The following is a 26745-nucleotide window of genomic DNA, read 5'->3' as shown; positions in this document are numbered from 1 at the left end:
GAGATTTACCTACCAGAAACCAGTACTGAGCTGGGAGAACCTGGAAGAGATCCCCAATCCAAGGGAAGCAAGAGCTGTTCAAGCCGCAAACCGCCCTCCCACCGCAGTCAGCCACCTGTTTCAAGTGTGGAAAAGATGGGCACCACACAGCTGAGTAATGCTCAAAGACCCTGGCCTGGAAGTCCGAACGCTTGTCAAGTGGAAAACCAGCGAAAGCCACCCCACGTGGAAAAGACATCGGACTGAGAAGCGGAGAAGCCATGGAGTTTCACCCACTAGCAAAGCTGGGGGAGGGAACTCCGGTCCTGCCAGGAGAGGACCCCAGCCCATTCAAAAATGACTCAGGAGACGACCCGCTGGTAAGTGAACTGGTCGAACCGGTCACACTGCCCCTAAGACTATTCATCCCCAGCCAGAAAAGGAGAGTAAAACTGTCAGCCGTCCTGGACTTGGGGGGCACCTGGTGTTTAATAAGCTTGACTTTGGTGGGGAGATTGGGCATTTGCTTATGAAAGCTAAGGACTCTAGTGGTGTTTTACCAGCTAGATGGGTCAGTCGTGGGCAGGGAACTGACCATTTTCACTATGGAGCCCCTGGAAATAGCTATGGGGACCCACAACAGAAGATTCCCATTCATTGTGACAATGGAGTGGCCATTGGTCCTAGGGCTCCCCTGGCTAAAGAAGTGGAATCCCAGAGTAAACTGGAAAGAGGGGATCCTGAGATTCCAGTGGGGAGTAACTGGACCAGATGACCAAGGGGAGGAACTGTGGGGGAGCCCAAAGAAAGAAACGGCAGCTGCTGGGAAAGGCAAGTCAATGCAGGGCATCTCCCGGGAGTATAGAGACCTAGCTGAAGTGTTCAGCAAAAAGAGCTCCAATGAGGTCCCTTACTGCCCCACAGGTTGTGCCATTGAGCTACTCCTGGGGACAAAACTACCAAAACCAAAGCTTTATATTGTGTCTCCAAGGGAGCTCAAGGAACTGCGGCCATTTATAGATAGGAACTTAGCCTGGGGGTTCATTGAGCCGGCTTGACCCAAAATTGCAGCCCCAGTACTGTTCTGGGAGAAGGATGGGTCTTTCTGCTTATGAGTGGATTATAAAAATCTGAATGGAGTAAGCATGGAAAATGTATACTCCCTTCCCCTGATGAAGGACATGTTGGCTCACCTCTCCAAGGGAAAGATTTTCTCGAAGCTGGACGAGTTTTATGCAAAACTTTCAAAATGTGAGCTTCACAAAGAGAAGATACACTACCTAGGATACAGAATCTCCCACAAAGGTATAGAAATGGACCCTGGAAAAGTGCGGGCAGTGGTGGAATGGGCCCCTCTCTGCACATGTAGACAACGGCTGAGTTTTTTGAGGTTTGCCAATTTCTGCTGGCAATTCATCCAGGCTTTCACACAAATTGCACTTCCAATCACCAACTTACTAAAAACTAAAAGGTGGGGGAGGGGATTAAACCCAAATCAAGGCAGCCACTGAATTGGACTATGGAATGTCAAGTGGCATTTGAAAACCTAAAGTGGTTGTTCTCAGCAGAACCAGTGCTGAAGCACCCAGACCCAGAAAAACCTTTTGTCATCCAAGCAGATGCGAGCAATGTAGCAGTCAAGGCCATCCAACTACAGCCCTGTGCATACACCTCCAAAAAACTAACAGATGCAGATGGGCCATTTGGAAGAAAGAGGCATATGCTGTTCCATGGCCTCTTCTTACATGGAGACATTTCTTGGAAGGGAATAAAATCCCCTTTCAGGTCTGGACTGACCACAAAAATCTGGAGGCCTTAAGACCCCATGGAAACTGTCCCCAAAGCAAGTATGCTGGGCCCAGTATTTCAAGCACTTCGACTTCACTCTCAAATACCTCCCTGGGAGAAAGAGCTTCCTAGCCGATGCCCTATCCAGAATGCCCCAGTACAATAGCACCAAGTCAGAGATAGTCAAGCTCTTGCTCCCAGCTTCCCAGCTAGCCGCTAAAGTAATGACCAGGGCGCAAGAAAAACTGGACCTACCAACTGACAATGCTACCACACAAGCATTTAAACAGGCACTCCTCACAGATGACTGGTTCCAGGCTCATAAGAACACTTGCTTGCTAAAAGACGGCCTGACATAGATGGGAGGGAAAATGTATGTCCCAGCTAGCCAGAGACCCAACCTCATGAAAGCCTGTCCCAATTCAAAGCTAGGCGGCCACTTTGGATTAGAAAACTATGTGGCCAGTTGTACTGTCTATGTAGCCACAATGAGAAGGCAAGAAAAACTGCCAGGGCTGCTGCAAACAGTAGCCGAACCGTCAGCACCATGGAGAGAGATTTTTGGATTTCATAGTAGAACTGCTGGACAGTGTAGAAAACCCTGCCATTGGGGCACTGACAGACCTGTTTTCCAAGCAGGTCCACTTCATACCTTGCCAGAAAATCCCCACTGTCAAAACTCTAGCCAAAATGTTCCTCCACCAGATATATCGATTGTATGGATCCCCCCAGAGGATTATATCTGACCCTGTGTGTGTGTTCCAATTCACATCAAAGTTCTGGAGAGCTTTCCTAAGCCTTTTGGGTACTGATCAACGCCTGAGTTCTGTCATCATCCTCAAACGAATGGGGGGACAGAACGAATGAATGGGGTTCTAGAGCAGTATCCAAGATTGCTTCATCAACTACCAACAAGATAATTGTACCGACCTCTTGCCTTTTGCAGAGGTTGCTTATAATAACGCAGTGCACTTCAGCACTGGATTCACCCCATTTAGAGTTGCCACCGGCCAGGAATTCAACCCAATGCCAGAACTACCAGCAGAAGAACCCACAATACCTTCCCTTAAGGAGTGGATACATCAAGTGCAAAACACCTGGCCGGTAGTAAGGAAACGAGGTTAAGTGAGCTGTCAATCAGAACACACATTTGCAAATGAAAGTGGGCAGGGTCGCTCATGCAGTGGTGCCGATACATCTGTCTGGATGGAAGGTTCATAAAGAAGCAGCAGCTGCTGCAGAAGGAAGAGCAGCCGTTTGTCTCAGCGGCTTCCAGATTTACCTCCTGCAGAACAGCGGGGGCCCATTTGCCCAGACTGCTGTTGGCTGGGTCAGGGACACTGGGCCAGAACTGCGTCTTCATCCTGAGGGTGAGTTGGGGAGGGAAAGAGAAGCACCCGGTTAGTCTGGAGTTCTGATGGCCAGAGAGAAGCTCTACACCCTGATCTTGGTCATTCCCTGTTGTGCTCCTGTCTAATATGTGAATCAACACAACCTGTCAACACAACACATCAACACAGATATCTGGAACGTGGGTCAGGGAATTTTCTCTCAGGAGAAATAGCTCCCTAGGAGGGAAATTCTATCCTACATACATACAAACTCATACATATGAGTTTGGGATCTTGTCTTCACACAATCTGCAATACACACACACAAACACACACATACACTATATCTTAAGCTAGATCAGGTGTGGGGGACTGTGGCCCTTTTATGACTTGTGGACTTCAACTCCCAAAATTCCTGAGCCAGTCAGGTATATCATCATCTATATCAGGGGTCTCCAACCTTTGTCCCTTTAAGACTTGTGGACTTCAACTTCCAGAGTTCCTCAGCCAGCTTTGCTTTGCTGGCTGAGGGGCTCTGGGAGTTGAAGTGCACAAGTCTTAAAGGGACCAAGGTTGGAGACCCCCAATCTATATTGTCATTTCTCTCTTTATATATATAGTCACTCTCACAGTCATTTCTCTCAGCCCAATCCAGCTCCTACGGTTTTTGTTGTGGAGAAAACAGGAGGAGGAAGGGCTATTCAGTATGTTTGCTGCCTTATAAAATAATAAAAGTGGAATCTGTGCAGCTACGTGATTGGGTGAGTTTGGGGTCTTTACACATTCTGGGTCCTACATGTGACCTCTGGTTCAGCAAGCATTCTTTTGTTTCATACTAGCATCTTTTGTTTTTTTAGTTTTTAGATAAGTACATTCTTGAAAACATTTAGTGGCATTTAGTGCTCCCCCCAAATCGTGGCACCAGTTGTTGCTCATTGTTGGAGCCTCTTCTAAACTCCTCCTCGCCTTGTTTCATGATTAGATGTCAAGAGGAGCTGATCTCAGTTTGAAGGAAACACCATCATGTTCCCTTCCCCCAGGCTGCTAGCCTTTCCTTCCTGGACTTGGCTAACCCTAAGTACCCCATGAAACGGAAATGTTCTGGCATGGATTGACAAAAACCTTTAGAGAGGATGTGGGAGTGAAGTTCACGCATGCCCCCTCCCTCTCTTTCAAAGAAGAACTTTTCCAATCCTCTCTGCCTGCCACCTTTCACCTTCACATCCAAAGGTGTGCAAAGTTCTTAGACAGCTATGGTCTTTGCCCTCCCCCCTCCTTTGTTGCCATAGGATTTTTTTCCCCTGCTTTGCCTCTGGCCACCACCCCCCTGTCCCTGGCTGGGTCTCTCTGCTGCCTCCTGTACTTGTCCATGGGAGTCTAAACTCAGGCGACAAAGTGACCCTCTGCAGCTTCTGACTTGCTCCTCCACATACCTTTTGCTCTTCTGAAAGCAGATGACCATGCCAATTATCATGGCCAAGAGCAGCCCAATGAGTAAGTACACAATGGTGATGTCCAGGTATTCTGGAAGAGAGAGCAAGGTGTTGGGTATGGGTGGATTAGTGACCATCTCCCACACATGGAACTAAAGTGGAACCCTGCGGTGTGCCCGGTTCAGAGAGTCTGTGCCCATAAGCCAACTGGCTGCATTGTTGTGTCTGCTGGTCTTTGATCAAAGTAAAAATGAACTAGCACTTCATCCAAGTGATACTTTGTAAGTGGATGTGGAAGAATGAGGTTGTGCAATTTAGAGGAAGGCCTTGACTTATGACCACAATTGAGCCCAATATTTATGTGGCCATGAAACAGTTCTCAAGTGAGTTTTGCCCAATTTTACAACTTTCCTTGCCACAATTGGCGAGTATTAAATGAATCACTGCAGTTGTTAAGTCAGTAACACGGTTTTTAAGTGAATCTGGCTTGCCCATTGGCTTTGCTTGTCAGAAGCTTACAAAAAGTGATCACGTGATCCTGGCATATCATAAATATGAGCCAGTTGCCAAGCATCTGAATCTTGATCACGTGACCATGGGAATGTTGCAACGAGTAAGTGTGAAAAACGGTCGTAAGTCACTTTTTTCAGTGCCGTTGTAACTTTGAACAGTCAGTAAATGAATTGTTGTAAGTCGAGGGCTATTTGCATTTACACGGATGGGCTTGTAACAACTGATGGATGGGAGTAGGAAGCCCTGAAGGAATTGGCCCCAACTAACCACTTCCTTTGAGGCGGAGAGTCCCCAGATGGAGAAAATCCCATGACTCTTCAAGGATGCCGTCTCTCTGGAGGGTTCAGGGAGAAGAAATAATCTCCTTTGCCTCTCCTAAGGCCTTTGGTTGTTCCTTTCACAGTAAGAACAGCAACATAAAAATATTTTTTTGAAGGCAAAAGGATGAGCAGGTTTCAATCTTGTGAATTGCTGATGCCTCCCAAAGTTCTCAAAAGCAGCAGTCTCCAAACTTGGCCACTTTAAGACTTGGGGACCATAACAATACATTATATGCTATTTCTACAGCCTTCTGTATCGACATGCATGTTTTTGTTCAATTCTTCTACTAAATACAAACATTAACATTCTATTTATGTACACAATCAATACTATAAGGTTAATAATAGTTGGTAATATACAGTTCTTTATTTCAGCAATATTTTCTGTTTTGTCTTTGTTCTTTTTTTTTCTTTTCTGTTTTTTTAAAAGTAAAAAGCTTAATAAAACTATTAAAAAAAAAGACGACTTGGGGACAGACTCTCAGAATTCCCTAGCCTGCCAGTCTGCAAGCCTTAAAGTGACCAGGTTTGGAGACCCCCGCAGAAAAGCACCAGGAGAATGGGAGAATCAGGCTCCGGGCCAGGGAGGACAAAGGGGCATTATTATGAGGCATTGAATCAGAACAATGAGCCATCTTTAGCCAACCATTCTGTATATCTGTTTTTGTTAATTTTTTTAATCTCAGGACCCCTTCTCACTTAAAAAAATTATGAAGGACCCCAAAAGAGCTTTTGTTTGTACTGGTTATATTTATCAATATACAGTATACTGTGTTAAAATTTTAAATTGTGCATTTGTAGAATAGTTACTAAATAAAATAAAATTAACAATGTGAAGCAGTCTAGTGCTATTGCTATCTTCAATATCTGGCAAATAATGCCAACATATGATTTGATTGCTTATTATGATTTGATTACTTATTTGTACCTTATGACTATCATTAAGTATTGTACCTTATGATTCTTGATGAAGGTATCTTTTCTTTTTATGTACGCTGAGAGCGTATGCACCAAGACAAATTCCTTGTGTGTCCAATCACACTTGGCCAATAAAGAATTCTATTCTATTCTATTCTATTCTATTCTATTCTATTCTATTCTATTCTATTCTATTCTATTCTATTCTATTCTATTCTTTTTTCTTTCTTTTTCTTCTTTTCTTCTTTTTCTTCTTTTCTTGTTCTCTTCTTTTTCTTCTTTTCTCCTCCTCCTCCTTCTCCTTCTCCTCCTTTTCTTTCTTGCAAGCCCTTCCACTGGTTAATTGTTCTCACTCTTAGGAAGTTTCTCCTTAGTTCTAGGTTGGTTCTCTCCTTGATTAGTTACAATCCATTGTTTCTTTCCCTCCCTTATGATGCTTTAGTAAATGGTTTGAATCATTTGTAGGAGCCCCTCAAATATTGGAACACTGCTGCCATGTCATCCCTTCTTTTTACCAGACTAGACATACCCAATTTTTGCAACTGTTCTTCATATGCTTTAGCCTCCAGACCTCTAATTCTTTCTGTATTTAATCACACTTGGCTAAGTAAAGTATTCAGTTCAATTCACTTCTGCTATATTCTCTCATTCTGTTCTATTCTATTCTATGCTATGCTATGCTATGCTATGCTATGCTATGCTATGCTATGCTATGCTATGCTATGCTATGCCATGCCATGCCATGCCATGCCATGCCATGCCATTCTATTCTATTATTTAGATTTTTGTGGACCTGTGAGATGGTGTGGAGGGACCTCCAGGGCTGCTTGGACCACACTTTAAGAAACACATGTAGGTGGGGAAAAAATAAACTTTGGTTTTGGGTTTGGCTGTTGTTATTATAGAAATGGCTAGTATATATTATCTGTAAGTAAAAAGTTGTTGTGTATGTTATTACCTTATTCTACTGTGCCAAAAAGAGCTGGAAGTCAGTGCTTTTCTTTCTCTTCTTTTCCTTACCCCTTTCCTTCCCCCTTTTCCCATTATTTTATTTTTTTCTTTTTATATCTGCATTTTGTATTTTGATAAATTAAGAAATATATTCAAAGAAGCCCTGCTGCAGCGGGCAAAAAGAATGTCTGGGAAGGGTGAGAGGCAGAACAGCCACCAGTCAAGCGATGGGAAGGGGGGGGCATGAGAAGACACCTCTGGGAGGCTTTCCTTAGTTCCCATGAGGAGAAAGGGAGGGAGGAAGAAACGCACTCCGAACTGCAAGATTCTGTTCCTAGAGCTGTTACAGTAAAAGTAACACTTGCCAAAGTGGCCTTGATTTCTTAGTCTAGTCTACCTTGTAGGGCTGACGTACAGGCAGTCCTCAACTTACAACCATTTGTTCAGTGCTGCAGCAGCCCCGCTGTCATGTGAGCAAAATTTGGGTGCTTGGCAGCCTACCCACATTTATAACTGCGGGGCGCTGCAATTCCACCCCCCCAGTCTCCCCCCAGTTTAGGCTGCCTTGCACAATAGCCTTTGGCAGCGTCAAGGCTGGGGCTGAACCAGGGCCCAGGACCTTCCGCAATCCCAGCCAGATTTCCCAAGCTTTGCTCGATTTGGAGAATGAGGCGTCCAAAGCACTGCGGGAACGCTGGAGGTGATGGCAAATGGCCTAGACTGCGGAAGGCCTCAGGTCTCCCCTCTAGGCCCACCCCCAGCACTGCCCCCGGTGGGTGCTGTACTGCAGGGTCAGGCTGGGGTGGCTTTGCTCCACACTCAGCACCCCCAGCTCACAGGCGGCTTGTGCGGGACCTCCCACAGCATCTCCCGCACCCCCCAAGAGCCCCATGCTCCTTGCCCGGGACTCTGCTAAACCATCTGCAAGATTATTAACCGTCACCACCAGGAGTGCTGGGGTAGCAATCACAGAGAGAAATGCACATGTAATGTCTGTCAACAATCTCTTTGCTCAACGACCTAGTTAGGGTCCCAACTGTAGTTGTATGCCTAGGACTACTTGCATCCTTTACACCTCTGGGAAAATCCTACATTCTCAAAAGGCTTATTGACTTATAAGGCCTAATAATTCTGGCTTTCCATTTCCACGGCCCCAGTTAAGTTTCCCAACCCCAAACGGCCAGGAGTTTCCTTACCCATGTCCTTGGTGGTGATCACAAGGCTGGTCCCATTGGTGCTCCCACCCATTGTAGAGGCCATGAGGTGCAGGCTGTACATCCTTGAAGGCCGAAGACCTGAGATGGTCAGGATGTTTACAGAAGCATTCACAGCAACACCTGAAGAAAAAAGTTGGCCATACTTTGCTATTGTTTCAGAAGTGAAAAGGAAGGCAGTAGAACAATAATGATGGGAGGTACCGTTCTGTTCTTCAGACTCCTCCTAAAGGTTTCTCTCTGTGCTTGTGGTGATCAGGTATTGCTGATCAGCACCTTGGCAAAGACAGGGCAACCTGTAGCACTCCAGGAAATTGTCTGTTAAAATCAACCCCTATCATTCCTTAACCACTGGCAATGCCATATTAGTTAGTATCTTCTAACACATCTAGAAGACACTATTCTTTCTCTTTGAATATTACTGACCCAAGCAGCAAAAGTATTTAGAAGTGCTCGGTTATCTATTTATTAATTTATATACTGCCCACCTCACTATCCAGGAGATATTCAATACAGGTTTTTACTGTCAAATCAGTTATTATCAAAAAGAGTGCGACTTGTCTCTTTCGGTGTGCTCCAGGCACACCAAATGGCCGGGTGGGAGGCCTGATAAGCTGCTTCCCCAATGCTCCTCCCTGCAAATCTTTTCTACCCAATTTCCTGCTTATTGGACTGAAGATATTTTATTTGGACTAAGATCCTTCCATCTTGTCAGAATTTAGGCTGCTTTTCATCTAAGTTCACTTTTTGAAAAGAAAGGTCCAATTTCTTAAAGGTAATTGACCCTGTCCATTCACCCTGTCCAGTCATGTCTGACTCTAGGACACATTACCCATCTCCGTTTCTTAGCCAAGGAGCCAGCGTTTTCTGAAGAGCCTTTATGTGGTCATCTGTCCAGCATAGCTATATGTCAAAAGCGCCCAGAACGCTGTTACATTCCCACTGAAGTGGTACCTATTTATTTACTTGCATTTGCATGTTTTCGAACTGCTAGCTTGGCAGGAGCTGGAACAAAGAACAGGAACTCACCCCATTGCCTGGTGCTTGGGTCTCGAACCTGGATTGTTAGATTTCCAGCTGACAAGCCCAGCATCTTAACCACTGAACCATTGCATTTAATACATACATACATACATACATACATACATACATACATTTTTTAAACATAAAAAACTCAATATCCAGAGGTGGGCGGCACATGAATTAACAACCACCACAGAAAATGTGTGTGCACATGCACGCTCGCTTCACTCGTGCGCACGCCTTCTGCACATACATGGGGGCTTCTGCGCAGGTACTTTGCTCTCTCGCATGCTTGCACACATGTACATGGCTTAGAAAACGCAGCTAAATAGGACGGCATAGCGCTGGGGAGGGTGGAGGGGTGGTGGCCACCTGCAGGTCACAACTAACGGTTTTCCCAAACCGGCTGAAACCCACCCCTCTCAATATCTATATGAACAGCATGTTGTCTGAGTACAATTAGTTTTGAACAACAAAAAGACAATAAGCATAATGGTAATCATAATATATATATCATTAATAATAATCAGTAATAGTGGCATTAGCTTGCCCATACTAGAAAACTTTCATTATATAATTAATCATTCTCTTAATCTTTTTAATTTCTAACCTTTGTTTCTATTAATTAGCCATTGGTAAAACAAGTCCCATGTTAAAAAGTATTGTTTCTTTCTTCTTTATTTTTAGTGTTAATCTGTCCATCTCTGCGCATTCTAATATTTATTACACTTTCATCTGTCGGGATCTCTTCATTTTTCCACTGTTGTGCAAAGACAATTTTTGCTGCTGTTAACACATGTAAAATTAGATATGTGTTCCCTTTATTATACTGTTCTGGTAAAATACCCAACAAAAATATTTTTAGTTTAAAATCAGTATGTTGCTTTATCATTTTTTCTAACTGTGTGTGTATTTTAGTCCAATATCTTTTTGCCTTTGGGCATGTCCACCACATATGATAATATGAACCCAGTTTCTGATTACATTTCCAACATTTGGCGGACATGTTTTCAAACATCTTTGCCAGTCTTGCTAGTGGTAAGTGCCACCTATAAAACATTTTATATAGATTTTCCTTGTAGGCAGTTGACATTGTTAATTTATAATTTCTGTCCCACAATTTCTGCCATTTATCTAACTCTATGGCATATCCAAAGTTTTTGGCCCAGGCTAGCATTGTTTCTTTCACTTGTTCTTCTTCTATTTTGATATTCAATAATAGCTATACATTTTTAAATTAGTTTTTCATCTGTCCGTAATAGATCTAATGAGCCATTGCACTTTCTAAGTTCACTTTTTGAAAAGAAGAATTCAATTTCTTCCTGCTCTTTAAAAGAGGGAGACAAATATATTGCTATCAAGTACAGCATGTTCATAAGTTGCAAACAATATATTTAGTAAGCAAGTGATGGAGGGGAACTCTTTTGCAACTTCCTCCTTAAATTGATCAATGCCTGAGGAGGTGGAAATTGGTTTAAATTAAACCAACTTGGAGGTCTGATTGAATGAAAGATGTTCATCCCTGGAGCAATGAGGATTTTTTTTTGTTTTTTTTTGTTTACATTTATATCCCGCCCTTCTCCGAAGACTCAGGGCAGCTTACAGTGTATAAGGCAATAGTCTCATTCTATTTGTATATTTTTTACAAAGTCAACTTATTGCCCCCCCAACAATCTGGGTCCTCATTTTACCTACCTTATAAAGGATGGAAGGCTGAGTCAACCTTGGGCTGGGCTTGAACCTGCAGTAATTGCAGGCTACTGTGTTCTAATAACAGGCTTCGTAACAGCCTGAGCTATTCCGGCCCCTAGGATTGTCTACATATCCCTTTGGAGCCTATTCTTTGGATGAATAAATGCCATCTTGACCTGTGCAGAGGATTTCTAAACAATCTGCCTTCTCCCCTCTTTCTCCATACCGCTTGTTATTCGTTCTGAACACAAATGTGTGGTTTGCAGATTATTGCACAATTCACACAGCTTTAGTTGTCTTGGGGTCAGAGGCTCGGATATAATTTTCTATTGCAGTGGAGAGAGGGCAGGATGGAGGGAGGGGTTCTGAGTTTATTTCTAAAGAGATATAAACAAGATGCAGCACTGGAACCCTTCTCAGTGAGAGGGAAAGAGAGACTGATTCATCCCATTTCCTCTAGGACAACTTGATAACTTTAAAACTTGTGGACTCCATGCTAGCTGGGGAATTCTGGGAGTTGAAGTCCACAAGTCCTAAAGTTGCCAATGTTGGAGACCCCTGCTCTAGTCCCATCAGACAAAAGGGGCCAGAACTTATCTTGTGATGACCCTGGGTGTGACACAAAGGCAACACAGCCAGAAAACCGATATGAGTCCCTTAATAATAATAATAATCACCAACTGTGCCCCCAATGTCCCTTTCAACTCTCCGGCCTGGAGAAAAAGCTCTTCCACCAACCTGTTATAGTCTTTGGCTGGCAATACTAAAAGAAAACTTTCAACAAAAAATCCAACAAGGCAAGACCAGGTAATTAATCTGGCAGGGCAAGCAAAATAGGATATTCCAAAATTGAAGTAGCACAGCAGTAAATCAAACCAGTTGGGAGGATGCCAGGACTTAAAATAAACACCAGATGAACTCAGTGTTTGTTCCCGACAACCGCCTCTCCCATTTGCCTTTCCTTTTAAACTCCATCAGCAGCTGTGCCTTGTAAAGAGGATCGGGTCCCTTTCTTCCCTTGTAAGCCACGCAACTTAAGTTGCTCTCTTCTCCGTTCCTCACTGCGCTGCCTAGGATGAGGAGGGGGTGGGCCTTGGTCTTCATCTGAACCCCCTCTCCCTTGTTCTACCTCTCCCCTGCTCTGCCCAGCCTGACTTTGCACTTCCCCAGTTTCTTCCTCAGCCAATGGATCCACTCTCTCACTCTCTTGTCAGCCGTTCCTCTTCCCCTTCCGATTCAGACTCTGACAGGGGCATGGCATCTCTAGAGGCAGTGGCTGCTTAGCTGAAATCCAGTTGCAGCTAATGATGGAGGCAGAGGGGTTCCCTGCTTTGAGGGGACAAATCACCCACTACCCCCATAATTGCAGAGAGGGGCCAAACATACTTCTAGCTTCTTCACTGGGATCGATCCAGAAGAGAGTATAGCCAGTGATGAACCCATTCTGGTCTTCAACAGGGAGAGGATTCCACGAAACCTCAGCTGTGGACACCCCAATGTTTTGGGGATGAAGTTTTGGGCTTCTGGTTGGAGCTGTGGAGACAGGAAGGAATCAGAGGGGGATCAACTGCAGGTCAAAGTGAAGAATATGCAGAGGGTGGGTGGAGCCATTGGGTAAACAGAAGAGACTAGGCTTCAGCTTCCCATGAGCAGTCTCTGGGACCAGAATAACAGAATAGAAGAGTTGGAAGCAGGGGTGAAATGCTACCGGTTCGGGCTACTTCACCCGAATCAGTAGTAAAAAATGCTACCGGTTTGCTAGAACTAGTAATAAAAAAATGCTAAAAAAACTAAAAAAAAAAGTTCTGACGATCGCGCAGCACAGCTGATCCTCGGAAGTTTTTTTAAAAACATTTTAAGCACTTTTTTACTACCAATTCACTGGAACCAGTAATAAAAAAAATGCTAAAAAAAGTAAAAAAAATTGTGACAATCAACTGTGTCACACGATTTATATCTGCTAGAAGGCAGGAAATCCTGCTTTCCAGCGAATTAAAATTGTGAGGCACAGCTGTTCCTCCCCTCGCTGTTCTACTTACCTTTGCAGACTCAGAAAAGGCTTCTTAGTGCCTGCAGTGCGCATGTGCGCAAAGCACGCAAAGTGCACATGCACCAAAGTGTACATGCGCGCCAAGCAAACTGGTAGCAGACTTCAGAGCATTTCACGCCTGGTTGGAAGGGACCTTGGAGGTCTTCTTGTCCAACCTTCTGTTGAGGTAGGAGACTCTATATCATTTCAGACAAATGGTTCTCTAATTGCTTCTTAAAAACCTCCTGTGTTTTTAAGCACCTGCAACTTCTGGAGGCAAGCTGTTCCACTGGTTAATTGTTTTCCTGCCAGGAAATTTTTCCCTTAGTTCTAGGTTGCTTCTCTCCTTGTTTAGTTTCCACCCATTGCTTCTTGTCCTACCCTCAGGTGCTTTGGAGATAAGGTTGATCCCCTCTTCTTTGTGGCAGCCTCTCAAATATTGGAACACTGCTTTCCTGTCACCTCTGGTATCCTGTCACCACCTTAGAGTAGACATACCCAATTCCTGTAATGGTTCTTCATATGCTTTAGCCTCCAGGCTCCCAATCATCTTTGTTGCTTCTGAAATGCTTCTGGTCACCCCTCAAAAAGTTTATGTTGTGACTCCAACCCCCGAACTTGGCCCCATGCCCAAAAGTGTATCCAAAAGTGAGGGGGAAGGGCTGGTAAGGCTTACCTCAGGAGCACTGATTCCTTTGGTTCGGCTCCAGGAGCCAGAACCAGACCAGTCGGAGGATGTAATGAGGCCGTCATCCCCTGATTCCTCCCTTCCCCTCCCTTCCCCTGGTCCCCTTCAGACCCAGCTGATAATAATAATCAAGCTTGGCTTGACCTATGCTTCAGAAGATTAGAGAGGCGGTGTCATCAAAAGGAAGGGTGGGGCAGGAGCCCCACCCCACAGGATATATAAGGAGCTTTGGGACTGTTCTCACTCCATGGGAAGCAAAAATTTAGCTGAACCTTTCAAAAAGAGCTGAAAGTCTTGCTCCGTGAGTCATTTGTTTGAACTTTGGCAGGCAGCTGCGATTTCTCTGCCAGGACTGATAAGAGCCGTGAATCCACTGGCTGAAGGCCAGCTCGTGGGTCTGAAGCGGGGAAGGAGACAGAACAGTTTAAAACTGGATGAGCAAAAGTTCTTCCTGATTCTACTGACTGATTCTACTTACTAATAGTGACTCATCAGACCATCCTCTGATAACAGCATTGCGAAGGGAAGGTGGAATGCTTACATTATTATAATTTTGGAATTTAAGTTGATTATTAGGCTTAATTTGCACTGCTATTTTTCTTCTGCAACCCATTCCTCAAACAACAATACCTCCAGAGACGATTGGAAATTATACAGCTTCTCCTCCCTTAATGTAAAATTTCAATTGGAAACAATTCTGCTTTGGGTGGATGCTGAGCTGAAGCAGCCCCTATATGGAAGATTCACCTTTCTGCCTTGTGTAAGCTTCTATGGATTGGGGCACCCCAACTCTGTCTCTGTAGAGGGGGTAGACGGAGATCTGGTAGCGCTGGAAAGGTTCAATGTTTTCTGAAACAGAGAAGGGGCAGATATTAGTAGTGACTGAAGGGCTGCGGTCGAGTGGGGTACATTCCCACCACCTATTTAGCTGTTAGCTCTACTATTGATTTTTTTTTAAAATTTGCATTTATATCCCGCCCTTCTCCGAAGACTCAGGGCGGCTTACACTATGTCAAGCAATAGTCTTCATCCATTTGTATATTATATACAAAGTCAACTTATTGCCCCCAACAATCTGGGTCCTCATTTTACCTACCTTATAAAGGATGGAAGGCTGAGTCAACCTTGGGCCTAGTGGGGCTTGAACCTGCAGTAATTGCAAGCAGCTGCTGTTAATAACAGACTGTCTTACCAGTCTGAGCCACAGAGGCCCTCGATTGTGCCCTTTCAAAATGTTGCCCTGCTAAACCTGCAATTATTCTTGTGAAAAAAATATATATGTTACATTTGCATGCCCCCTCAGAACTGGATCCATATGAAATGCTGCTTGAATAGAGACAACTCTCATCTAAAATACATCTGAATATAAGTACATCTTATATGTCTTACATCTTTCTGGACCAATGGATCCAAGCAGTGGTAGGCAGGGGATCATCTCACTGTCACTAGAGTGCAAAGCCAGATGGAAGACGTCTCAAAGTCAAGTCCCAAAGGCGCTTTTTCCAAAAGGTTTTGGAAAACCTTTCTTGGTTTTTTTTCTTAGAAAATGTTCTATTTCTCATTCAAGAAGTTTCTTCAGTTCTTCAGAAACATATTAGGAAAAGTTTTTCTCCTTCCTGAAGAAACTGAAGAGGCTCCTTGGATGAGAAGCAAAATGTTTTCTAAGAAAAAACAAGAAAATCCAGTTGCCTTTTTGAAAAAATACCTTCGGGACCACCACAAACTGGATGATGGAGGATCTCCTTAGCTATCAAAGTCAAGGTTTCCTAGTTTGGGTAAAAGCAAAGTCTGAAGGTAAGACATAGTTAACAAAGTAACATGATAAATCCACCTGGTTCAGATCTGACCAAAGTTGTGCAGCCAAGTTGGGGAAACTTTGGCGAGATAAATGTCAGAGAGCAGATTTGCCTTCGCTCCCCAAGGGTGCCCCCTCCTTCTCCTGGGGGTGGATCACCTTGGATCAGGGTTTCTCTGATGCTCCCATTCTGTAGCTTTTGCCACCCAACGTTGCTTCCTTCTGCTGCAGAGGTCACTCGGTGCCACTCAACGATGTAGCCTGTTGCTGGGGCCCTTGGAGGATCCCACCACAGCTGGAAGCTCTCCTCATTGTGGGGGGAGGCCTGGACCTTGAGCACAGGCTGGCCTGAGTACAGTATGAGAGAATGTAGTAGAAGTGAATTGAATTGAATACTTTACTTAGCCAAGTGCGATTAAATACAGAAAGAATTAGGGGGCCGGAGGCTAAAGCATATGAAGAACGGTTGCAAAAATTGGGTATGTCCAGTCTGGTAAAAAGAAGGGGTGACATGGCAGCAGTGTTCCAATATTTGAGGGGCTCCTACAAACGATTCAAACCATTTACTAAAGCATCATAAGGGAGGGAAAGAAACAATGAATTGTAACTAATCAAGGAGAGAACCAACCAAGAACTAAGGAGAAACTTCCTAAGAGTGAGAACAATTAACCAGTGGAAGGGCTTGCAAGAAGAAGAAGGAGGAGAAGGAGAAGGAGGAGGAGAAGAAAAGAAAAGGAAGAGAACAAGAAAAGAAGAAAAAGAAGAAAAGAAGAAAAAAGAAGAAAAAGAAAGAAAAAGAGAAGAAGGAAAAGAAAAAGAAAAGGAAAGGAGAAGAGAGGAGAAGAAGAAAAGGAGGACTAGGGGAAAAGGAGGAGGAGGACAAGAATAAGAATAAGAATTTGTCTGTGCTACAGAAGCACTCAGTGTACATACACAGCAACAGAATCTCCACCGTCATCCCAATAAAAGGGGGAGGGAGTAAAGATAATAATAAGCATAAATACTACTACTACTAAAATGGTGAATGGAAAAGGAAATGGAGGTTTGGGGCTGGAAGAAGCAAGGAAAAACCTAGGCAGGAAAAATCAAAGATACAAGAACAGATTTAACAGGATTAACAGATTAACAGAGTTGGAAGGAACCTTGCAGGTCATCTCGTCCAACACCTTGCCCAAGCAGAGGATCCTACACCTGTGATGGCGAACTTATGCCACGTGTGCCCGAAGTGGCATGCAGAGCCATGTTACCTGGCATGTGCGGCATTACCCGTTCCTCTTCCGAGTTTCTGGGGTGCATGCACGAGTGATGATCAGCTGGCGTTTTTGCATGCGGTAGTGCTGGAAACTAGAAGTGCTGGTCTTCTGTTTTCCTGCGTGAGCATGCGCACCGGTCAGCCGATTGTTGTGTGTGCATGTGTGCCAGAAACCCGGAAGAGTAGCTTGCTGAAACCAGAAGTTCATTTTCAGGCATGTGCGTGCGCCCTGGGCTGCTTCTCTTCCGGGTTGTGTCCCAGACGTGTGAGCACTCCCTTTTCGGCAGTCAGTGCGAAAAGATTCACCATCACTGGCCTATAGTATAGACCTATGACAATGTCGTTCTATTTTTTTCTTTTATATTGATCCATAGCATTCTAGGAGGTTTTCGTCTTGGGTTTCGGTGGTATGGTGTGTGATTTTTCTTGCCTAAGTGTAAGGCTTTACTTTTCTCTACATGGAACTTCATTTTGTTAGAGAGGGCCAAGTGTTCAAGTCTGTCAAGATCCACCTGGATCTTCAGCCTATCCTCTAGGGCACGGGTGTAAAATTTGCGGGGTGGGCGTGTCCTGCACGTGACACATCCTGCACGCGGGCTGCCAGTCTGAAGGGTGTTGGCTACTCCTGACAGCTTAGTATTATCTGCAAATTTGGTAAGTTCCCCTTCTATTTCCTCATCTAAATCATCTATGAAGATATTGAAGAGTCCTGGGCCTCAGATGGAACCTTGTGGCGCCCCACTGCTTCCTTCTTTCCACGTGGATGTAGTCCCATTAAGGACTACTTGTTGAGTACAGTTTGTCAGCCAGTTACAAGTCCCTCTGGTGGTGATGCTGTCTGTTCCATTTTTTAAAGCTTACCAAGAAGTAGATTGTCAAATGCCTTGCATTTGACAAAGTATATAAAAATATATTATGTCCACAGTATTTTGCTGGTCTACTACTGGTAATTCAGTCACTATGTTAAAGAATGAAATAAGATTTGTTTAGCATGATCTATTTTTAACAAACCCATTCTGACTTCTAGTTACTACTTTACTTGTTTCTAGATGTTGGCAGATCGGTTTTTTAAATGATCTTTTCCAGTATCTTCCCAGGTAGGCTGATCGGTCTGTATTTTCCTGGGTCTGTTCCCCCCTAACTTTTTTTTTTTGAAGATGGGAACCACATCAGCTCTTTTCCAGTCCTCTGGTAGTTCCCTGGTGCTCCAGGAATTTTGAAAGATGTGGTACAGTGGTTCTGAGACGACATCTGCCAGCTCCTTTAGAACACTGGGGTGTAATCCATCAGGTCCCAGTGATTTGTATTCATCAAGATCAGACAGGTGTTCTCTTACCATTTTTTTTGCTTATTGTAACTTTTATTTCTAGTCTGTCTTTTAGAGTTTTGTTTTTGGTAGGTTGAGCTATAGTTTCTTTTTGTGGGAAGACAGATGCAAAGAATGAGTTAAGCAGCCCTGCTTTCTCTCTGTTGCCTGCTGCTTCTTTGCTGTCTTCTCTCTTTAGTGGACCAACTGTTTCCTTGATTTTTTTTTCTTGTTATTTATATGTTGGAAGAAACTTGTTTTTATGATCTGTTAGGTTCGGGAAGTAACGAGGCTGGAGACCAGGGTAGTGACAACAGCTCTTTAATATATGGTGAACCCAGCAACAGGCTGGGGGAAAAACCTCTCCTTTTATACAGTTCTGCTGGAGGCTTCGTCCAATCAGCAACGTGCTGATTTCCCGCTCAAATATTTAAAGGCACAACTGTCAATACATAACACTCCTCCCCTCCCAGAAAACACTTGGTCTTATTTACATATTTATTTACATGTTATTTTTCGACGTAGTCACGCAAATAACCTGGGCGTCTCCTAGTTCTTTCTGACCTGCGCGGTTCAGTTCTGGTGGTGTTTCGAGCTGGTCGGAGGGCTGTTTTCTCCTCCCAGCTCTTTCTCTGGGCCGGGCTCTGGATTATTGGCCGACTCTTTTCTTGGCCATCCGGCTTTGGATTAATTTTGGGATTTTCCTTGCTGTTTCCCTCGGGACCTGATGGCGTCGCTGGAACTCTGGGACCTCAGCTAAGTCTTGCGCCTCCCGGTCATTGTCAGCTGTGGATTCAAATGGTATTGGTCATTACCTGTCTCTGTTGGTTCGGTTTGGTCAGTTATTCGCTTCCTTAACTGATCTATGTGGCGCCGCCACATTCGGTTGTCTGGTAGCTCTACCACATACGATTTTGGCCCTGTTACTCTTGTTACTTGTCCTGCGAGCCAACTAGGGCCGTCCCCATAGTTTCGGGCCCACACCCGTCGCCTATGTTCAATTCCTTGTTTTCTAGCCCCCTTGTAACCTCGGTGTGTAATGGGGTTCAAACGGTCAAGTGGGCACCGAGTTTTCGTCCCATTAGCAATTCGGCTGGGCTTTTCCCAGTGGCTGTGCTTGGGGTCCTATGCTGGACGGCTAGGAAAAAGTCTATTTTGTTTGCCAGTCACCTGGCTTGAGCCTGGACAATGCCTCCTTAGCGCCCGGACGGAACGCCTGCAAGGCCATTCGACGAGGGTGGAAAGGTGCAGAGAGGCATGTCGGATGCCTTCCTCTGCCAGGTACTCTTCAAACTGGGCTGCCGTGAATTGGGGCTCATTGTCGGACACCAGAGTGTCCGCAACCCGTGAGTTGCGAATAGGTGGCGCAGGGTTGCGATTACTGTTTCGGCTGTGGTGGACTTCATAAGTATGATCTCTAACCATTTGGAAAATGCGTCCACCACCACTAGGAATGTTTGGCCGTGAAAGGGCCAGCAAAGTCAATGTGGATTCTTGACCAGGCCCTTGGGGCTTTTCCCATTCTCTGACTGGGGCTGTTGGGGTAGCGGTCTGGACTCTTGGCAAGCTTGGCATTTCCCTACCCTCTCAGCAATCTCTGCCCATGAGTGGCCACCATACATAGCTTCTAGCTAACCCTTCATCCTCACGATGCCTGGGTGACCTCGTGGAGGAGGTCCAATACCTTGCCCTTAACTTAACAGGAATTATTACACGATCACCCCATAACAGGCACCCCTTGAGCCGAGAGCTCATCACGCTTTAACAAATTTTGAACTGCTCGCCGCGCAGCGGCCACCCTCTCTGTACCCAACCGAGTACAGTCCTTAACACAATGTCCCGGCATGATGCCCGAGCCACTTCCTGATGTGACTGGGCCAGAGTCCAACGAGTCAATAAGGAGGATGGGTGTCCCGGAGTGGGATCTTCGGTCGCCCCGGCAGTGGGCATCGGCTCAAAGCGCCTGCATGCCCCACTTCTTTCCGGGTCGATGCTGCAGCTTGTATGAGTAAGCGGCTAAAAATATAGTCCATCGAGTCAAACGTGGCGACAGTGCCACAGGTGTTGGCCGGTCGCCAGCCAGTAGTCCCAATAACGGTCTGTGGTCAGTCACAATTTCAAAATTCCGCCCAAAGACATACTCATGGAATTTTTTGACCCTGATACAATGGCTAATGCTTCTTTGTCTAATTGGCTGTAGTTCCTCTCTGGGAGGACATCGTTCTAGAGTAGAACGCTATAGGGGCTTCTGTGCGTTGGAAGTCTATGGCTGAGTACAGCCCCACCCCATAAGGTGACGATCGCAAACCAGCACTAGGGTAGTGAGTCGTGATATTGGATGAGCAGGCTATCACTTGAGAGCAGGTTCTTTACTGCTTCAAAAGCCCTATTTTCTGACTTTCCCCAAGACCAAACAGTATTTTTCCTAAGAGCCTATGCAGCGGTTCCATAGCAGTTGCTTTGTTCTTTAAAAGACCGCGTAAAATTAACCAATCCAGGAATGCCTGCAGCTCTGCTTTGTTTTTGGCGCTGGAGCCTTCCTAATTGCCTTAACCTTGCTCTCAGTAGGGTGAATTCCTTTCTTGTCTATCCGGTAGCCCAAGAAATCGACCGATTCGACCCCTATCTGACATTTATTTGTCTTGACTTTTAATCCGGCTGTCCGGAAAATGCTCAAGACCTTTCTTACCCGCTCCCCCAATTCCTCCATGTTTTCCCCTGAAATTAGGACATCATCGAAGTAGGGAACTACCCCTGGAGCCCTTGCAGTAGTCGTTCCATCAGGTTTTGGAACAGCCCTGGTGCCACACTAACCCCAAATTGCAATCGGGTGCACTTGAATGCCCCCTGTCGTCAATCGTTTGGGCTTGACTGTGCGGGCGTCTACTGGCAGTTGTTGGTAGGCTTGGGCCAAGTCTAACTTTGCAAAGACTTGCCCTTGCCCCAAGGAGTGCAATAAATGTTGCACCACGGAACCGGTCGCTTTTCTGTAAGGCTTTGTTAAGCGTCGCCTTGTAGTCAGCGCAAATTCTAATTGACCCGTCCGACTTGATTGGGGTGACGATTGGCGTCTCCACTGCGTGATCGACTGGCACCAAAACCCCTGATTTATGAGCTTGTCCAGCTCCTTATCAATTTTTGGTTTTAGGGCAAAGGACTCTCCTCGCCTTAAGCCTAATGGGGCTACCTGGGGTCTAAGTTGAAGGAAATAGGGGTCCCTTGTACTTGCCCAGGCAGTCCTTGAAGACATCTTGAACTCGTTAAAGAGAATGTCTTTCAAATTGCAGTCACTTCTGTAGATGCCAGTCACTCCCATGCCCAGGGCACGAAACCAGTCTAGTCCCAACAGACTGGGCAGAGTTCCTTCGACGATCGTGATGGGCAGGGTCTTTGTGAGGGCCGCACTCGACTCGGACGGAGGTGGTCCTCGAACAGGGATGCGATTCCCTGGTAGTCGTGCACTCGTAGCCGCTGTGCTTGCAAATGGCGCTTCATGACGGACGGCAGTGACTTCGCCAGGGTGTCCCAGGACATGATGGTGATCGCTGATCCCGTGTCTACTTCAAGCCTGCACCCTACTCCCTCGATCTTGGGCTTTGTAAAATCTTCTTTTCCACTTTGGTTGGTAGGCGCCTATAATGACAGTCGTTTGGTTAGACTTGGCGCCTTTCTTGTTTGAACCAATCGCGGGCCGCCTTTCCGGTTCCGCTTTGATTGGCCGATTTGAATTTTCGCGGGAAGGTTGGGCGCTCTGCAAACCTGAGCTAAGTGTCCTTTCTTCCCACACCGCCGGCATGTTGCGTCTTTAAACCTGCAGCGTTGGCGCTGATGCTGCCCTCCGCAGCTTCCGCACTCGTCACGGTCCTCAGTGTCGCGCTTCGGTCCGGCAGACCCTTCCTCATCCTCGCCTCACCTTCGGATTCGGACTGAATCTCCTCCTGGTGTACTGGCGTTGGCTTTGCGCCGCCTTGGATTGAAGAGGCTTTGCAGAGTCTCTGCTGCTTTAGTAGACATTTCGTGTGCTCTGGCCTCGTCCAGAGCGGTGGCTAGTGTCAGGTTGCTCCTGGCTAGCAGTCGTCGCCGTGGGCGGATGTCCTTGACCCTCGGATGAGTTGCTCGAGTAGCACTCGTCTAAGTCTCGGTATCCACAGTCCTTGGGCGCTCTTCTTCAAGCGCCATGTAGTCACCGATGGACTCGCCTCCATCTGTCTCGTTCTCCAATTCAAACCGCTGCACGTATTTGGGCGGCGTCGGTGCGAAATGGTTCTTCAGCAAAGTCTGCAGAGTCGGCCACGATACCGATTGTATCGGGCGTTGGCTCTGCCAGGGCTTCCGCAATCTGATCCTCGCCCGCAATGGCTTAGGAAGCCCTTGCGGTTATCAGGGATCCTGCAGTTCGTTGGCTTCTAGAAAGCTTTCAAACGGGTCATATGTTCCCATTTCTCCTTGCCGGGTTGTACGGGTGCGGGTGGCGGTTTGCCATTTCCGCTTTCTGCCCTGAGTTTTGCTGGGTTCGAACTATCGTGTGCTTCAGCTCGGTTCTGGTTCTCCTTAGCCTCGAGATCCCACCTTCGTCGCCAATGTTAGGTTCGGGAAGTAACGAGGCTGGAGACCAGGGTAGTGACAACAGCTCTTTAATATATGGTGAACCCAGCAACAGGCTGGGGGAAAAACCTCTCCTTTTATACAGTTCTGCTGGAGGCTTCGTCCAATCAGCAACGTGCTGATTTCCCGCTCAAATATTTAAAGGCACAACTGTCAATACATAACATGATCTTTGACTTTTACTACAAGTCTTTGTTCATTCTGAGTCTTTGCTTTCCTGACCTCATCTTTGCCGATTCTGCCTATTGGCTGATTTTCTGCCTTAGTTGTGTGTCCCTCTTTCCATTTTTTGTACTTGTCCAATTTGTCTCTTAAGAGTTCTTTGTGCAGCCATGCTTGTTTCTTCTTGGATTTCTTGTTTTTCTTTTTCAGTGATATTGTGGCTGGACTGGGCTTTTATAATCATAATTTTCAGAGTTTCCCAAGCTTCTTGAGTTTTTTTCCCCTTTAGGATTTTCATCCAAGGAATATTTCCCTGGTTCTCTCTGAGTTAGTTAAAATCAGCTCTTTTAAAAATCTAAGACTCTGGTATCATTATGTTCTATTGCTTGTGCTTGTCTTAAGTTGAATTCTAGCATGACATGGTTGCTCTCACCCAAGATTCCTGCAGTTTCAATTCCCCCTATCACTTCTCTGTTTGTAAAAATTACGTTCAGTATGGCTCCTCTACCTTTTAGACACAAAGTTGTCAGCTAATTTGGTCAGATACCTATTGTCAGGCACTTATTCCTGACACCTATTTGATTTCTCTCTTGGTGCAGAATTAGTCTTCCAATTGATGTCAGGGTAATTGAAGTCCCCCATTACTACTGTAGGGTGTTTCCTACATATATTTGTTAGTTGGTTGGCAAAAAGTACATCTATTTTTTTTGGCTTGTTTGGATGGCCTGTAGCCATGATGGTGAACCTATGGCACGTGTGCCCGAAGTGGCATGCAGAGCCATGTCATCTGGCATGTGCGGCATTACCCGTTCCTCTTCCGAGTTTCTGGGGTGCATGCACGAGTGATGATCAGCTGGCGTTTTTGCATGCGGTAGTGCTGGAAACTAGAAGTGCTGGTCTTCTGTTTTCCTGCGTGAGCATGCGCACCGGTCAGCCGATTGTTGTGTGTGCATGTGTGCCAGAAACCCGGAAGAGTAGCTTGCTGAAACCAGAAGTTCATTTTCAGGCATGTGCGTGCGCCCTGGGCTGCTTCTCTTCCGGGTTGTGTCCCAGACGTGTGAGCACTCCCTTTTCGGCAGTCAGTGCGAAAAGATTCACCATCACTGGCCTATAGTATAGACCTATGACAATGTCGTTCTATTTTTTTCTTTTATATTGATCCATATGCATTCTAGGAGGTTTTCGTCTTGGGTTTCGTGCATTTTCATAGCAATATAGTGGTTCTTTACATACAGTGCTACTCCACCTCCTCTTTTATGGAGTCTGGTTTTTTTTGAACCGTTTGTATCCTTCTATCAGTATGTTCCAGTCGTGGGTTTCGTCTCACCAAGTTTCTGTAATTCCAGCTATATCATATCTACCTTCATGTATTCACCCTGTTCGTTCCCCAAACTTTGTGTATATAGGCACTTGAGGTCTTTATGTCTGACTCTGGGTATGCTTCCTATGTCTGGTATTTTTTATTTTTTATTTATTTTTTATTTACATTTATATCCCGCCCTTCTCCGAAGACTCAGGGCGGCTTACAGTGTGTAAGACAATAGTCTCATTCTATTTGTATATTTACAAAGTCAACTTATTGCCCCCCCAACAATCTGGGTCCTCATTTATTTATTTTATTTTTTATTTTATTTATTTTGTCACAACATCATACAAAAAGATTATATAGTATATACACATATAAACATATATAGGAAGAAGAAAAGAAAAACAATAGGACAGGAACGGTAGGCATGTTTGTGCGCTTATGCACGCCCCTTATGGTCCTCTTAGGAATGGGGTGAGGTCAATAGTAGAAAGTTTTTGGTTAAAGCTTTTAGGATTATGGGAAGAGACCACAGAGTCAGGTAAAGTATTCCAAGCACTGATGATTCTGTTGCAGAAGTCATATTTTCTGCAATCTAGATTAAAGCGGTTTATATTAAGTTTAAATCTATTGGTTGCCCTTGTATTATTGCAATTAAAGTTGAAGTAGTCTTTGACAGGAAGGACATTACAATAGATGATTCTGTGAGTTAAACTTAGGTCTTGTCGAAGGCGACGGAGTTCCAAGTTTTCTAAGCCTAGGATTTCAAGTCTGGTGGGATAAGGTATTTTGTTGTTTTCAGAGGAATGGAGAACTCTTCTTGTAAAATATTTCTGGACACGTTCAATTGTATTGATGTCAGAGATGTGGTGAGGGTTCCAAACAGGTGAGCTGTATTCTAGAATTGGTCTAGCAAATGTTTTATATGCTCTGGTTAGTAGTGTGGTGTTTTTGGAAAAGAAGCTACACAAAATTAGGTTTACAACTCTTAGAGCTTTTTTGCTATGTAGTTGCAGTGGGCTTTGGCACTTAGATCATTTGACATGAAAACTCCAAGGTCTTTAACGGGATGGGGTCGTCTGTAAGGTAATGTCCATCTAGTATGTACTTAGTTTTAGGGTTCTTTTTTCCTATATGTAAGACTGAGCATTTGCTGGTTGAAATTTGGAGCTGCCAATTTTTAGACCAAGCAGTTAGATGGTCAAGGTCGTTTTGAATGATAGAAGTGTTGTCTGTGGTGTTAAATAGTTTGACATCGTCAGCAAAGAGAACACAATTACTTGAGATATGGTCACAAAGATCATTAATGTATAGAATAAAGAGTGTTGGTCCAAGGACGCTGCCTTGAGGAACGCCACTCTTGACAGGAACAGGATTTGATAAAGCATTGCCAATTTTGACCACTTGTTGTCTGTTAGACAGAAAAGCAGATATCCATTTGTGGAGGGGTCCTGAGATGCCATAGGATGTTAGTTTAAGGAGAAGTTTATCGTGTACTACTGAGTCAAAAGCTTTGCAGAAGTCTATGTAGATTGCATCTATTGATTTGCCTTGATCTAGATTTGAAGTCCATATGTTTTTGCAGTGGAGAAGTTGTAAGTTACATGATAACTTTTTCCTGAAACCAAATTGTTTGTTGGAGAGTAGGTTGTTAGTTTCTAAGTGTGAGGTAATGGATTGGTTGATGATTGATTCCATGACTTTGCAGGTGACGCAGCAAAGGGAGATTTATAAGGTAGATTTTACCTACCTTATAAAGGATGGAAGGCTGAGTCAACCTTGGACCTGGTGGGACTAGAACCTGCAGTAATTGCAGGCAGCTGTGTTTTAATAACAGGCTTCTTACAGCCTGAGCCACACCGCGGCCCAGTTTGTCTTCCTTCCATTCCCTCCTTCCCTCATTATTTCACTTGTTTTCTAGGGGTTTTGCTTGGAATTAGGTCCTGGAGATTGGTCACCCTCCCCCTCAATTTTAGTTTAAAGCCTTCCTGATAAGTTGAGCCAGTTGTTTTCCACAAAAACATTCTTCCCAGTCTTTGTGAGGTGTAGCCCATCTCTTGCCAAAAGCCCATCATGGAGGTAGTGCAGACCATGATCCAGGAACCCAAAGTTTTTTTGCTGATATCAATCCTTTAGCCAGTGATTCACTTCTAGAATCCTTTGTTCCCTTATCGGATGTTGACCTTACGTTGGCAGTATAGATGAAAAAGTTATTTGAGCAACTAACTCCTTTCTTGCCTAGCTGCTGATAATCACTCAATATTGTTTTCAAGTCTTTTTTGTGTCATTTCTCCCTACATGTAGTAGTAGAAAAGGGTAGTAATCTGTGGGTTTTATTATTTTGGTTAGGTTCTCAGCCACATCTTTGATTTTTGTTCCAAGGAGACAACATACCACTCTGGATTGACTATCTGGTCTACAGATGGTTGGTTCTGTTCCA

General features: G+C 44.8%; 1 protein-coding gene across 3 annotated transcripts in view; it reads right to left on the bottom strand.

Moving 5' to 3' along the window:
* Nucleotides 1-26745, bottom strand: part of CSF3R (colony stimulating factor 3 receptor) — a 47304-nt gene that overhangs the window by 4475 nt on the left and 16084 nt on the right. For all 3 annotated transcript variants that reach the window (XM_058196153.1, XM_058196155.1, XM_058196154.1), the window contains 6 exons: nt 15834-16022; nt 14627-14728; nt 12549-12695; nt 8430-8570; nt 4532-4622; nt 3050-3131 (listed from right to left, as the gene is read on the bottom strand). In XM_058196153.1, the coding sequence (XP_058052136.1) occupies nt 3050-3131; nt 4532-4622; nt 8430-8570; nt 12549-12695; nt 14627-14728; nt 15834-16022 (752 nt within the window). The remainder of the gene's footprint in view (nt 1-3049; nt 3132-4531; nt 4623-8429; nt 8571-12548; nt 12696-14626; nt 14729-15833; nt 16023-26745) is intronic.

The sequence above is a fragment of the Ahaetulla prasina genome, chromosome 10 (genome assembly GCF_028640845.1).
Source record: "Ahaetulla prasina isolate Xishuangbanna chromosome 10, ASM2864084v1, whole genome shotgun sequence".
Lineage (NCBI taxonomy): Eukaryota > Metazoa > Chordata > Lepidosauria > Squamata > Colubridae > Ahaetulla > Ahaetulla prasina.
The sequence above is the reverse complement of the archived record's forward strand: the minus strand, read 5'-3'. Positions and strand labels throughout refer to the sequence as shown.